The sequence below is a fragment of the Phalacrocorax aristotelis genome, chromosome 2, assembly GCF_949628215.1.
Source record: "Phalacrocorax aristotelis chromosome 2, bGulAri2.1, whole genome shotgun sequence".
Classification (NCBI taxonomy): domain Eukaryota; kingdom Metazoa; phylum Chordata; class Aves; order Suliformes; family Phalacrocoracidae; genus Phalacrocorax; species Phalacrocorax aristotelis.
Window position 1 is genome coordinate 1351894 of NC_134277.1, and position 12487 is coordinate 1364380.

At 58.8% G+C, this 12487-nt stretch overlaps 1 protein-coding gene across 1 annotated transcript; it reads right to left on the reverse strand.

Annotated features, from left to right (window-relative positions):
• On the reverse strand, positions 1–7196 carry GBX1 (gastrulation brain homeobox 1). Its single transcript, XM_075086100.1, is given in 3 exon segments — positions 1–778; positions 6418–7111; positions 7113–7196. Coding segments are annotated over 3 exon segments (1299 nt in total). The 3' UTR covers positions 1–257.
• Between the last annotated feature and the right edge of the window lie 5291 nt (positions 7197–12487).

Genomic DNA, 12487 nt, shown 5'->3' on the forward strand with positions numbered 1-12487 from the left:
TATACATGGGCGGGCGTCCGGGGGCAGCGCGGCCAGGCCCCGGACGACGCGGCTGGGGCCCGCAGGGGCCAGGCGGCCCGCGCTCCCCGCGGCACGGACAGACAGACACGCTGCCGTATGTACAGAGTTTACACGGAATAAATAAGGTACATGTACAGTGGAGTGCGAGCGGGCGTCCGGGCCGCGCTCCCGCCGCGTCGGGCCCCCCCCGCTGCCGGCGGCCCGCCCACCCCAGGGTCCGAGAGCCCCGACGGCACTCAGGGCCGGGCGCCCTGCTCGATCTGCTGGTGCTGGCTGCGCACGGCGAATCGGTTGACGTGCACCGGGATGGGCACCACGATCTTGGGGTTGCGGACGGGCTCGCCTGAGCGGTTGCTCACGTTGCCTGCCTTGATGCGTTTCCACTTGGCGCGGCGGTTCTGGAACCAGATCTTCACCTGCACCTCGCTCAGCTTCAGGGCGTGCGCAATCTGCGAGCGCTCCGTCAGGCTCAGGTACTTCTTGCAGTGGAACTCCTTCTCCAGCTCCAGCAGCTGCTCGCTGGTGAAGGCCGTGCGGCGCCGGCGGCTCTTGCCGGCCGCGGAGCCCGCCGGGGCCTGCTCGGCCGCGGGGCCGCCCTTGCCCTTGCCCTTGGGGCCCAGTGCGGTGGCGGCCGCCCCGTCCAGGAAGGGCTCCTCCTCGCTGTCGCCCGCCGAGCTCTCCTCCTCCCGCTCGCTGCACGGCGTCGCCGCCGACTTCACCTCCAGCTTCTCCTCGTCCGAGCTGTACGCCTTTCCGTCTGCGGGGCACACAGCGTCAGCGCCCGCCGGCGCGGCCCGCCGCCCCCCCCCCGGCCCGCCCCGCCCGAGGGTTCCCCGCACCCGCCGAGCCCTCGGAACCACGGCCTCGGCGCCCCGCGGGGCTCTCCCCGCTCCCCCCGGCGGCCCCTCCACCGTCGCATCCCCGCAGCCCCGGGGCCGCCCGCGCTGCCTTCCGCAGGAGAAGCAGCTTCCCCGGCACCAGCGCGCACTCGGCCCCACTGCAGGCAGCGGGCGCCGCGACAGCGGGCAGCACTGGCTGCTGCTGTCCCAGACCCCAGCGCGATCTGTTCCATGCTGCCCGCAGCCTGGCCAGCTCTGTGGGGCAGCACCTGCAAGCTCAGCACGTCTGCAGACACTCTGGGTTATGAGCCACCACAGCAGCTGCCACCATCCCCATCCCACAACCCAGCTGTAGCAGCATCACTGCCTCATTCCAGCAGAGCACACTGCAACCCTTGCACAGCATCTGGAAAGAAAGTCTGTACCTTGCCCCTAAGCTCAGCCCTCCCTCTGTCCCATCCCACTGCATCAGACCATCAGTGCTGTTCACCCAGAAAGAAGCCAGCCAAGAGGAGCTGAAGGACTGTCCTGGAAACAGCAGCCTGAGCCAGTTCCAGCCCAGAAAACTCTACAGGACATGGGGTGTCCTCCTGCCAGGTCTCCCTCCCTAACCTCAGTATGCACTACAGCAGAGTTGTGCAGCCAGGGGACAAGGTGCTCAGTCAGCTGATGCTCAAGGCTTTGGTTCTCCCCACCTGTCTGTGCAGAGGGGCAGGCTAGACACTGCCAACATCTCTCAACAGACAGGACATCATCCCAGGCCACCCAGAAAGGAGGCAGCACTTGGACCACCACAGACACCTCTGTTGTGTTGCCTGCAAGGATATTCATAGGAGTAAGAATCTTCTTGCCAGCTTCTTGTGTCCCAAACTGCTGCCTGAAACAGACATAGAGCAAGGGAGGACAGGGGTGGGAGACAGTGGGGAGGAAAGAGACCTGGAAGCCAGTCACTTCCTTGGTAGACAGGCTCAAACAAAGCCCTCACAGGAGATCAAGTGAGAAGATGCTCCCAGCCATAGCCAGGCGTCACGGAGGGAGAGGACCCACAGCTATGCATGAGCAGATGAAGAAGCTTCTTCTGTCATGCAGAGACTAGAAGAGACCAGGAAGCTCTCCAAGTCTGACCCAAGAGCAGGAATCACTGCTGGAAGGAGGTCCTGAAGCACCACCACTCTCAATACAATTCTACACGCAGGAAAAGAAGCAGCAGCTCTCCAAGGTTCTAAGCAGCGTCCAGGTACTGGCACATGCACCCTGGGCCACTGGATCTCCGGACAGCTCACCTTGCCTCAGTGGGAAAGGCAGAACAGCCCTCAGATGCTTGAAAATGCAGGGCTGCAAATAATATACAAGCAGCAACTGCAAGAAGCTCCTTGAGCCCAGGAGACATTCTTAGGAGTCTGGCTGCTGTAGCGCTCCCACATCCCTTGCCAGTTCTGCAGCAAGTCTGTGGCTTCCTGAGAGTGGATGGGTGGCTTTGGCAATGTGGAATCATCTCCCTCCTCTTCCGGCTTCATACAGCAGGAAAGGAACACCTTCATCTCTATTCTGCTGCAGAAGAACGGACAGTAACCTCTTTCTTCTTGAGGGTCAGGGGTGGAGGAAGAAATTTCCCATATGCCCAAGTGGTATAGTAAAGACCCAGAGATTTGGGGGGTGTGGTGTGTGTGCTTAGGATTACAAGCAGGTGGCATGGAGCACTTCAGCCCCCCCAATGTACTGTCTCATGCAAGCACTTTGCCAAAGAAAATGAAAGCTTTCATTTCTGTGTACCACCTCTGCCTGTTGGAGCACAAGGCCTGACAAGATAAGAGAGCTCTTATGAGGATGTCAGTGTCTTCACCAAGAGTACTCATAGGTTCTGCCGATACTCTGCCCTTCCCCTGTGATGGAGGATGGCATCCCAGCAGCCACACTATCAAACAGCGCTGATCTGGCAGTTTGCTTTTGCAGGCCCAGACTTTGCCCCAAGAGACTGGAAGAAGGCTGAGCTACCAACTGCAACATGTCACTTTGTAAAACAGGTACTATCTCTGGATACACTCTTCTTAACCAGACCCCGAATTTTAAATGGTCTCTACCAGACTAACATGTCTCACATTTGTGTCTTATAAAAGGGCTGGGCTTGGAGTAAGGAACTCAGAATTATATGATGATAGAGTCTAAACCGGAGGTTTTCACAAAGAAAATTGGCATATTGGTCTGTTAGTTACCTAGTATATCCCCATCAAGGAAGCAATGGAGGCAGGGGAACCCACCCATTTGGTGGGAGGGTATACTGAGACTTTCAGAGGCCTTTGAACAGGAAGTGAAGCTGTCATGAAGCAAAGTATTGTGACTTTGAAAAATCAACAAGAAGGCAGTAGACAAAGAATAGGATTGACCCATTGCTTTGCTCTTCACAAAACCCCAGCTGTTCATCGATCTTATTATGGACATGGTAAACATGGTGAGGAGAGTTGGTTGTCACAGGTGCCAAAGTTATTCATGCAGGATCAGGGGGACCAGGATCAAGAACGGGTGTTGTGACAGTCAGAAGAGCCCTGTTTTGGTATGCACATGAGAGCTCCTTGTTACCTTCATAGGGCACAACACGAAACTTCATCCTGTCCCTGATCGTGCAGTTACTACATCAACCCAAGAGAGGTGCTCAGACCACTGCCTGGGTCTTGGTGGAGACCTCTAACAGCTCAGGAACAAACATGCTCTCAGGAGACATGTGGAGAACTGGGGGTGTTGAGTTCCTTTATGCTGGGGGTCTTACTCTGTTGCAGCTGTAGTAACAAACCAAACTCCAAGCTTTGCGGCTTCTTAACCCTACATGCCTCTCCCCTCTCAAGAAGCGTGACAACAGCTGGAAGCAAGTTTGAAACATAGCAGATTCAGAGAGAGGCCCTACAATAGATCGTTGACTCCTTCAGCTGATCTAGCAGGCAACAGATCTTGTCTCCATAGACACCTGCATGATGGAGATACTAACGGAGCCCAGGGACAGAAATAGTCACTTTAGGGGATAATTCAGTTGATATCAGCAAAACAGACAGAAGGAGGCATTGCTTCTTCATATGATTCTTCTGCAGATAAGATCTGTGGAGCACCTTGCCCCAGGACGTGGCTGATGCCAAGTTTCTCTCTCCTTTCTGGTGGACTCCAGGGGAGACTAGATAAGGCCACAGAAGAGGAATTGGCAAAAAGTTACTGAATATACAGAAACAACACCTGGCTCAGGAAGACCCTGAAGTGCAGATGGTCATTTTAGTGAAATGTCATTTTAGAAAGTATTGCAGTGGTTGTGCTCTCTTACTCTTCCGTGGACAATTGCTTTTGGCCTGGGCCACAGATAGGATGCTAGTGCAAACAGCATTATAGATAGCTTTTGATGCCTCCCATTGACATGAAACATCTTTCTCTTCCTTAATTGTGGAAAAAGCTCACAGCAACCATCCTGGCTTTCATCTGAGCTGGTTGGTAAAACAAACCCTATTGTCCATCTCCAAGGGCCTTTACTGGTACAGTCAGGAGAAACATTAGGTAAAGGAAAAGGTGGGCACATTTGGCCTGACAAATCCTCTTGGACCTGGGCAGAGCAGCCCACAGAGTCAGATCTACATGGGCACATGCATGTGCAGAAGGACAAGCATCCTTCATGGCTCCAGAGCAAGTACAGTGCTAAGAGGCAGCTAATAGGCAATAGCAAGACATATTTCCTTCCATCATGAGACAGTCACAACCGGGCAAGTCTTAGAGATATGATTTCTCGATATCAGAAATTGTCACTGTCTGGGACAGTTCATCCAAGTCCATTGGGAGGAGAGAACATGCTGGGCTTGGCTATGGAGGAGCCATGGAGGGAGATAAAGCACAAAGCCGTTCATTTCTCTATAGACTGTGAAGATGTGGTCATGCAGACAGCTTGGCCAGGGCAATTCTGTCCCCGAGGAGACTTTCATAACAAAAGTGAGATCGCACTGGGCTTTTGACTCAGCGCGGAGGCCTGGGAGCCCCAGAGGAACACCACAGCCCCGATAACCCACAAAGGCGGTGGGGAGGCAAAATGCCCTGGCTGTCCTGCTGAGGGATGAAGTTCAAGGGGTGCCTGAGTGGGGGAAACAGTCTTCTGAGGGAAGAACAAGATAGGGCAAGGAAAAGACCCAGGCTTACTCAGGAGAGGCTAAAGGGAGGATGGGGAACAAACAGCCAAGCACTGCAAGAAGCAGCAGAGACTTCTCAGCACGCACCCATGCCAGGAAGCCTGTGAAACAAAGGTGGATCTCATGGGTGACCAGGGGAGCCAGCTCTCAGGACAGGCCATGTCAAAGCCAGCAGCTGGTTTGTCTCAGTCTCCCTGCAGAAGGGATACCTCAAGCCCCATGCTGCAGGCGCTGAGGTGGAAGAGAACAAGAGCCAGAGCTGGCTGAGAAATACAGAGCAACAAGTCACCAAGGCTGATGCCTGCACACTCGGGGGAGCGGCCGTGGCTCACCAAGGCGAGGGCCCCACAGCCCCGACGCAGCAGCGGGAGCTGCCCTCGGCCAGCACCGAGCAGGGTCCTGGCAGTGGAGCCGCTGCCTGCCCGCGCCGTCGGGCAAAGCCGGTGCCAAGGCTGCAGGCACGGCCGCACAGGCGGCGGACCGAGACGAAGGGGAGCAGGGCTCCGGGCGGCGCGGGGAGTGGGGGGCCTCCTGGCCGCGGGAGCTGCCCCGCGCCTCGCCCCCGCGGCGCGGGCTGGGAGCGCCGGTAGCCGCAGCACTACGACGCCGGGAGGGCGGCGGAGCCCGGCATGGGGCGAGCTGCGGGCGAGCGAGGGAGCCCCCAGCCCCGCGGTCCGCCCGGGACGCGGCATCGTGCCGGGGACAAGGCGGAACCCGGCGCTGCAGCTGCACCGACCGCGACCGCCACCGGGACCGGGAGAGGCGGGGGGGGCTGTACGCGGTCCAGCGGCCCGCGACGGCACGGCGCCCTTCTGCCCTCGCCTCACCCGCCCCGGGCCGGGTGCCAGGACCTCGGAGAGCTCCGCGCCGCCGGTGCCGCGTCGGCTCCGGGGCACGCGCCGCTCCGGTCCCGCCGGGCGGTCCGTGCCCCACCGGGACGGCCGCCCCGACCGGCGGCTCTTGCGGCTCTCCCGCCCCGCGGCCCGGGCGCGGCAAGCGGAGTTTGTCTCCCACCCGCGAAAAGTTGCGGGCCCTGCGGAGCCGGCCCGGAACGGAGGGGAAACGGCCCGGTCCCCCCGGCTCGGCCCGATGGGACAGAGCGGGAGCGCAGCCGCGGGCAGGTCCCGCCGCCATGGGCCGTCGCGGCCCCGCCGTCCTGGCCGCCGCGCCCCGGTCCCCAGCCCCCACGGCTCCACGACTCCTGTCCTGGCGAGCTCGGGGAACCGCTGTGCCGCCCGCCCGCAGCCGCTGCTGGGGCGGCGGGGAGAGCCCGGTGAGGGGCCGGGCGGGCAGCGCTGCCCGCCGCGGGGCCCCTCGGGGCTGTGGGAGTCCCGGGCGAAGCGGGCCGGCGCTGGCCGCAGACGAGTTGCTCTCCGCAGGGCGGGGCTGGCCCGCGCCGCTCTTACCTGCCAGGCCGGGGAAGGGGTCCGGGAAGTGCAACGGCGGCTCGGGCGGCCCCTTGTCGCGCCCCGGGGGCAGCTCCTCCGCCTCCAGGCCCTCGGCGCCCCGCCGGCAGCCGGCGTCGGGGTTGGCGCGCGGCGGGGGCAGCTCCTGCGGCGGATAAAAGCCGTCGGGGGGCTCGGAGAAGCTGGGCAGGGCCGTGGTGAGCGCCACCATGGAGGGCACGGCCTGGCCCAGGCTGGCGCAGAAGGTGTTGGTGAGGCGGCCGGCGAAGGAGGCCAGCGGCGCCAGCGGCGGCAGCCCCGACTGCAGGGGCGCGTGGGACAGCGCCTGCGGCAGCACCAGCGGCCGGTACGGCATGAACATGGGGTACCCGGTGTAGAGCAGGTGCCCGGAGCGCGGCGGCGGCGTCCCGATGAGCGAGTCGATGGAGAAGGCGGTCCCCTGGCCGCTGGGTCTCTGCATGGCGAGCGGGCGCCGCCGGCTCAGCCGGCACCAACTTTCCGGCGAGCTCGGGCCGCCGCCAACTCGCCGCGCCGCCGCCGCCGCCGCCGGGCCCCGCCGCTGCCGCGGCCCCGGCCCCGGCCCGCGCCCGCCGCCTCCCGTGGGCTCCGGCGCCCGGCGAGAGCTGCCGCCCGCCCGCCCGCTCGCTGGATCGGCGCGGCGCAGTGAAAGCGCGCTCGGAGCCGCCCGCCCGCCCGCCCCGCCGCGGGGGGGCCGGGCCGGGCCGCGGAGGGGAGGGGAGGGGAGGCGGGCGGGGGTGTCGCCCTCTGCTCTCATCCATCTTCCGCACATCACGGTCGAGTTCCTCCTTCAGCACCCGCTCCGGCGGGGCAAGGCTCCCGGCTCCCCCCGGCGCGGCCGGCCCCTGGGAAGGCGCCTCCCCCTCCCGCCTCATCAGCTGTTATTAATGGTGATTGATGATTAGCAATTACGGGGCCAGCACAAGGGCGCTTTTGTGGGGACGGGACGGGGCCGCGCCGCTCGGCACATCCTTCCTCGGGCCACCCCCGGGCCCGGGACGACGGACGGGGCGAGCCGGGCGGGCTCCGCCCCGGCCCCACCGCCTCCCGGAGCCGGCCCGGGCCGGCACTCTCGACGGCTCCTGGCGGCCGAGCCCGGTGGGAAGCGGCCCGGGGCCGCCGGCGCCGGCCGGGCTCCAGCGCCCCGACGGACCGGCCCTCGCCGGGCACTGACCGGCCGCGGCCCCGCCGCTCCAGGGCCATGGTGCTGTGCCGGGCCACCGCTCGCCTCCGCTCCGGGCGCGGCGGGGGCCGCCGGCCAGGGTCCGGCCTGCTCCCTCCCAGGCCCCGAAGACGGCGCCCCGGAGCCCCAGCGGCGGGCTCGGAGAGGGCTTTCCGTGGGACGGGTGGGCGGGGGCGCCGCGGGGCCGGGGGTGGCCGCGGCGCCACCCGGAGACGCGCTCGGGCCAGAGTGCGAACAGGGGGCTGGTGCCCGAGCGGGGAACGAGGCTTCCGCGGCCCCCCTTGCTGCTCTTGCCCCGCTCCGGCGCCGTGCACTCGTGGGGGGCTCCCGGGGCTCGCCTCCGTCGGGCGAGTGCGGAGCCCCGGCTGAATGGGGCCGCAGCCCGGGGCGCCGGGTGTCCAGCGGATGCCGGGGGAGCGCCGGCCCAGGCGGCTGCAGCCTGCCCGGACCTGTCTGCCACTGCGGCGTCCCAGGGCCGGCTGTGGCTGGGGTTCGCTAACCTGCCCGCGGCGCGCTGCAGCTGCACAAAGCCCCCGGGCTCTGCCCCTCCCACCTGCGCACTCGGCGTGTGTCACACATGCACCCCGGACTGGCTGCCGGCGGGCCCTTCTGCACATCACTCAATCCACATAGCAAGTGAGACCAGTGCGAGCTCCTGAACTGCTGCGAGAGCTCTAGTGCTCTGCCTTGCCCTGCTGCGTGTCCTGGGAGCACATCCTGGCCCAGTGTGGGGAGTCCCTGTGCTAAAATGGAGTACTTCACCCCCGCAGCTCGGCACTTACATTGTGCTCCTGTCTACACAGAGATGTTCACCGGGCTGGTAATATGCTGAACATCAAGCAAACCGAAGCCCTGCCGGAGCTGAAGTCGTGTCTAAACTCACTCTGCATTTCCAGTGGCACAGCTACACACCAGACCTCCAGCTCTCACCTAGGGGTAGTCCTCCTCAGGACCCCTGCATGTTCCTGCCTGCACTCACCCTTTGATCACGCATGCAGTACCTTCTGGCTGCTTAGCTACCCAGGCTCCCTGGTGGCATCGATATCTATGTGAATACATGGATTTCTCCACCACCCCCCTCTCCTACTCTGTCCCCGCGGAGGTCTGGGGCACCACTTTGCTGCAGCCTTGAATCGTGTTTTGTGTGGGACATGACAGCCCAGCCATGGAGCTGGCCACTTGAATCCTGTGTGGAGGATGTAAATGGGGTGAAATGGGTCCACCAGGCTGATGGTGTGGTACGCAGCCTTCCTCCACTAAACAGGCACAGTCTGAATCCTCAAGGTCCAGCTATGACATCAGTACCAACAGCTTGCAGAGTGTGTCCTTCTTTTGTGTCTTTTATGCTTTTCTCTATGGCACATCCTTGCAGTCTCACAGAAATATACCTCTGCGGCCAGGGCTGCCCTACCTCCAGCCAGGGAAACAGAGGTGTGGAGAAGTCAATGTTAAAATAATCATCCCAGCTCAAATATTGAATCATAAAACTAAGGCCTGGCAAGAGGGATCCCTCCCACCGCTCTGATGCAGACACCTCTCACTAACCAATGCCCCTTGGAACACTGAGGAAGACGTGCCTGTTTGTAGTGCGTAGGCCATTCAGCCCCTAGTCTAGGATGAGGGTCCAGATTTCAGGCTGGGAAGGAGGCTGGCAGCAACTAGCATTTGGATGAATCCCACCTTAGGAATCAGTTGTGATGTGGTAAGAGACATGCTCAAGGCCTGCAGGTCAGCATCCATGTTCTATCTGTCCTTGGGCCAGCTCTCCTGTCTCATCCACCAAATGTTTCTGTGGGAAAGGAACCTTCAGGTTGGAGTCATCTTCATGCACACAGCTTGGGTTCATTTCACTGCTATCAAAGCACATTAGACCATGGAGAAAATGAAAGCATAGCCATGTGTAAGTTACTGGATCTCAAGACCTATACTCAAAACGGTCCAAATCAAGGCTATGCAAGCAACTTCCTAACTCCTGAGCATCAGCAATTTGGACAGTTGTTCACTGAACCTTTTATATGTAACCTTCATCCCGCTCCTCACACCCTCATATAAGTTAGCAAGATAACTGAGAGCAACAGGAAACCGCTATCTACATATATCTCCAAGATTAAGGTTCTGCTTACCTGATCATATATTTGCATTACCTGCAGCCCCTATCGCTCTTCAGCCACTGAATCTCAGTTCAATGCCAGGAGCAGCAAGGGCAGGCTGCTCTGATAGGGAAGGGAAGCCTGGAAGCAAGAGCTGGAGCAAGGCAGGCAGGGCAGTGGCTTCACTGGCAAGAGCGCAGTCCCACAGGATTCAAGGAAGGTGAGCAGAGCAAATCTGATGACAGTAACCAGAGTCACCAAAAGTCCAGTGATCACCCAGGAGGTCCCACTCTCCAAGTGGTGAGGCAGGTCCAAGCCAGAAAGTCAAATCAGTGGGTTGGGATCATTGTCAGCATCAGGGAGGTACAAAATCAGGAGTATCTCCAGCTTAGGTCAGGCCTAGACTAAGGGTAAGAGGCTGAGCTTAAAAGCAACTTCTCAGCCAAAGAGGGGCAGGCTGCTTGCTGAGGTTCCTCAAAGATAGACAGCTGCATCATCTAAGTTGGCCCTGACCCCAGAGAGCCAGGAGGAGAATGTACTCAGGCCCTGTCAACTTATGGCACTCCGGTTTACTTTGTCTCATGAGAGTTTGCAGTAAAGCAGAATTCATTTGCCAAATTGTAAAACAAAGATCTAGAGAAGAAAATGTTGAAGGAATGGGAAAAAAAGGATCACAAGCAAAACAAAGCAAATATTGAACTATTGTACTCTAGTGCGTATATTGAACAAGACACAGATCAAGAGCTCCCACATCCACCGTCCCTACAGGATGAGCCAAACTGGAAGGGTGAGGGTCCAGGTTGCACATGATAACTCTACCACCCCATAGACCTCCAGAGGCTTTCACAGTTTCTGTATCCTATATCTAATCTTCCACAGTTTCTCACTGTCTAGCGGAGATGCAGTTTCCATGGCTTCCGCTTGAGGCTCAGGCTTCCACTGTTCGGTATGCTCCCCAGGCATCTCTCCCTGCCCGCGCACCTTCTCTGTAGGGACCCACTCTGTTCCATTTTACCAGGCTCTGTCCCGCACTTGCAAGTAGCTCGTATGTTCCCTTAACGTGCCTGAAGATACACCATCCAACACATCAGGTATATGAGAAATATTAATTGCATGTATGACTTGTAAAGCCCCTGGTCTCACTGCACTCTCAGCTGTTGACAGAGACCTCTCAGGACCTTGCTGGATACTTTATCAGACACTGAGCTAAAAAAGAGTCTCAGAGGCGACCTGCTCTCTCCCTTGTTTTGGGGTTGCTGGGTCACTGCTCTGTGTTTACCAGCCTCAGCACTTTGCCCTAAGTCTCACCTGAATTCACGTCCAGTCTCTGCGAGCAGAGCCCTTAAGCAATTATAGACCAGCCTGTCCCATGTCCTCTAGCATGTCACTGCTGGAGTTGGCCCTCTTTCCTCAGTCTGCCTTTGCTTCCCATCCCTCTTGTCTGTTTTCTGCATTAGAACTGCTGAAGCTGCTTCTTCCTCTTCTTCTGTGTTCCTTGCCACAGACATGTGAGCATGGAAGAGTCAGTTTGCCTGCATTTCTGGAGTCAGTAGGCAAGACTGGAAAGTGTCCTGCTCAATACTTGACACTGGACACAGTGTCTATGCTGAAGATGATACATGACCTGCCTATTCAGCACGGAGGATCTGGCATAACTACAAATGGCTCGGCATAGACAGAGGCTTCCTGGGAGAAAACTATCGGCCTCTAAAAATGCCCTTGCTTGGTACATGCAAAATGGGATCCTCAGAGGCTGGTAATTTAGGAAAAGTTGATCCCGAGCTACTGGGCAGAAGAAGAAACATCCAGGCCAGCTCTCCTTCCTGCACTATAGGCTGCTGCTCCAAGGTGGGGAGTCTAGAGCGTATTCCTGGTACACAGGCTGTTGGCTAAGTAGAGGCCAATTAATTTTTGCTGTAGCTGTAACGGGAAAAGTTCAGTATGAGACAAGCACAGAGCATGGCAAACCACAACTGCAACAGTTAAAGTTTAATAACTGACTGGCAAATGAAAGCAGGTCTTTCTAATGGAAACTGCTATGCAACCTTAACTTTATGCCTCCACCTGCTCCACTTACAATCTCTACACAGAATCTAGCACAACAGGACCAAATCTAGTCACGGCCTCTAGGCATTCCTGCAATATAGCAACTGAACATATTAAAAGCAAGGGTAATGTTGCAAAATTATTTACTCAAAGCCGGGAAAGTCTAGAGAAAGGACTGGCTGTGATGTTGTGTTAACAGAAGCTAGGTTCATGTCAGGCACATACTGTACTATTGAACTGTACCCATGAAGTGGTCCAAATGAAACCGTCAGGCTCTGTAGGCACACACAGCCTGGTGGGTAATAGCTAATGTGCAAGTCCTGCCCCAGCAGGCAACCCGGATGCAAGGAGCACCCGGGTGGTTCCAGCTGGCCTCTGCAAATAGTCTCACAGGCTTTCACCCCACTGCCAAGTTGCCCCATGTGCCTCTGTCTTCAGCGTCCTACAGCAAAACCTGTCTGCAGTAGCTGAGGAAGCACCCCCTCATGCCTGGGGAACATATTTTAGAACTAGCCCTGGCAGAGCCGTAGCTGTAGTAATAAGAATCCAGGATCCTCATTAACTGTAGAAAGAGCATTCCCAGGTGCATAGTTTTGCTGCTGACAAGATCTCAGAGCAGAAAAAGGCTACTTCCAAGGACCTGTCCCAAGCCAGGATTTCCAAAATAGGGAAAGACTATAATTTAAAGAGAGGAAAACTCAGAGCGGTCCATCTTAGGCCTTAAGGGCAGAGC